The sequence below is a fragment of the Austrofundulus limnaeus genome, unplaced genomic scaffold (genome assembly GCF_001266775.1).
Source record: "Austrofundulus limnaeus strain Quisiro unplaced genomic scaffold, Austrofundulus_limnaeus-1.0 Scaffold409, whole genome shotgun sequence".
In the NCBI taxonomy this organism is placed as follows: Eukaryota; Metazoa; Chordata; class Actinopteri; order Cyprinodontiformes; family Rivulidae; genus Austrofundulus; species Austrofundulus limnaeus.
In genome coordinates, this window is record NW_013952811.1 from 371,541 (window position 1) to 373,163 (window position 1,623).

The following is a 1,623-nucleotide window of genomic DNA, read 5'->3' on the forward strand; positions in this document are numbered from 1 at the left end:
CTGTTTTTTTAAGAATTACATACCCAAAGTTGAGTTAAAAAAAACCTTTAAAAAAGTGAATTTTGCATAATAGGTCCCCTTTAAAGCCAGTATAAACAAAGGGCTGGTTCACCGGGAACCACATTATATTACATATTTTTGTGTTTACAAATACATGCACCCCAGCCAGCTAGGTCTTGTGTTTGTGTTGAGACAGATTGGAATGACAGATGAGGATTGCACACACCCTGAGCAAGACCTGAAGACTTCCTTCCCTCAGATATGTTGTCTGCACACCAAACACATTAGGAAAAAAATAACAGTCATGTAATCCTCACAAAAACTGAAGGAAGAGAGTTGAACTCAAGACAGGAGGTGAACAAATGTCACTACAAGCATGTGTTTTTGGTTCACACAGGCCAGAGGTTTGTTACAATGTGCTGGAAATCCGATAAAAGACCACATTTGCAGTTTGTCTTTCATCATCAGCTAGTTAAGTGAAAATATTCATTACCGTAGTTTGAATATGATTACTTTCACGTGTTCCATACTTGCAGGCTGCCAACAAGACTTTACAGCTCAGAAACATCAGCTGAAGGGAATAACGAAATGAAWCCCTGCTCGTACCAGATTGCCTTATCTCAAACCCAGACAGGGAGGAAATGTATTATTATTTTTTTTCCCCCTGCTCATATGGGTAAATGAGCCCCTCCCCTGAGAAAACACATGATGTGGAAACAGATTTTTGTATTTTCAGCTATTTCAACACCAAAATGTCATAAATCTAGAGGAAATCTCTGCAAGTATCAGTCAATATAAGCGAGACCACCCAATCTATTGCATCTTTTCTTCCAGATATTTTGGCTTAGAGGATTTACTTTCTAGAACAACATTCAAACCTTGACTTGGTGCTTTCTTCTAACCTTTGTTTCCAATGAAAGCAAACTAGAGGTTAAAGGCCATGGTCCATGCATGCTTTCAGAACTTTCCCTTCATTTCCTGGATGTTATCATCAGCGCAGAAGCAACAAGGTGCAATGGAAAACAAGCTTCCAGTTTAATGAAACTCAGATACACCATCCCTATCCTGAAGATAAAGAAATTTAGTATGGTAGTGTGTGTGTGTTGGCTGTCTTTGATGATGCATTATAAAAAAAAAACACATTTCTGTTTTCCACATTATCAAACAACACAAAAGAAGCATTTTAATTCTCACTAATTCAATCTGCTCTGCAGGAGTGCTTCAGGATTTTAAAAACAAAGTGCTCTACACTTACATGTGGTGCTGCTTGTGTCCATGGTGCTGCTAATGCTCTCCATGTGAGAACTGCTGAAGTTAGTGAGGGCCCATGATGACAGCCTGAGCGTGTGAGGGCGTGTGGAAAGCTCCTGCTGCTGCTGACAGATACACTCAATCCAACACAGAGCAGCCAGGTCAGCATCTGCTCTGCTGGGTCCTAAAGCCGACCCTGTAGAGCTCCATTCACAAGAACAGACTCCTGTTAATAGTTGGGTCATTTTTGAAGTGGGCGTCTGTGAGAGTATCAGCAGTCCAGACAGATAAATCTCTAAAAGTGAATTTAATTCATTCTAACAGATGGTTTTACAGCACATATACCGTAATCTAAATTTATTTTTTTAATTT

The 1,623-nt window shown here is 39.6% G+C and overlaps 1 protein-coding gene across 1 annotated transcript in view; it reads right to left on the minus strand.

Annotated features, from left to right (window-relative positions):
- The window catches only part of afap1l1a (actin filament associated protein 1-like 1a), a 50,019-nt gene extending 48,695 nt beyond the window's left edge, over positions 1 to 1,324 (minus strand). The window contains exon 1 of the mRNA XM_014024147.1: positions 1,256 to 1,324. Coding sequence (XP_013879601.1) covers positions 1,256 to 1,298 — 43 coding nt within the window. The 5' untranslated portion in view covers positions 1,299 to 1,324. The remainder of the gene's footprint in view (positions 1 to 1,255) is intronic.
- Between the last annotated feature and the right edge of the window lie 299 nt (positions 1,325 to 1,623).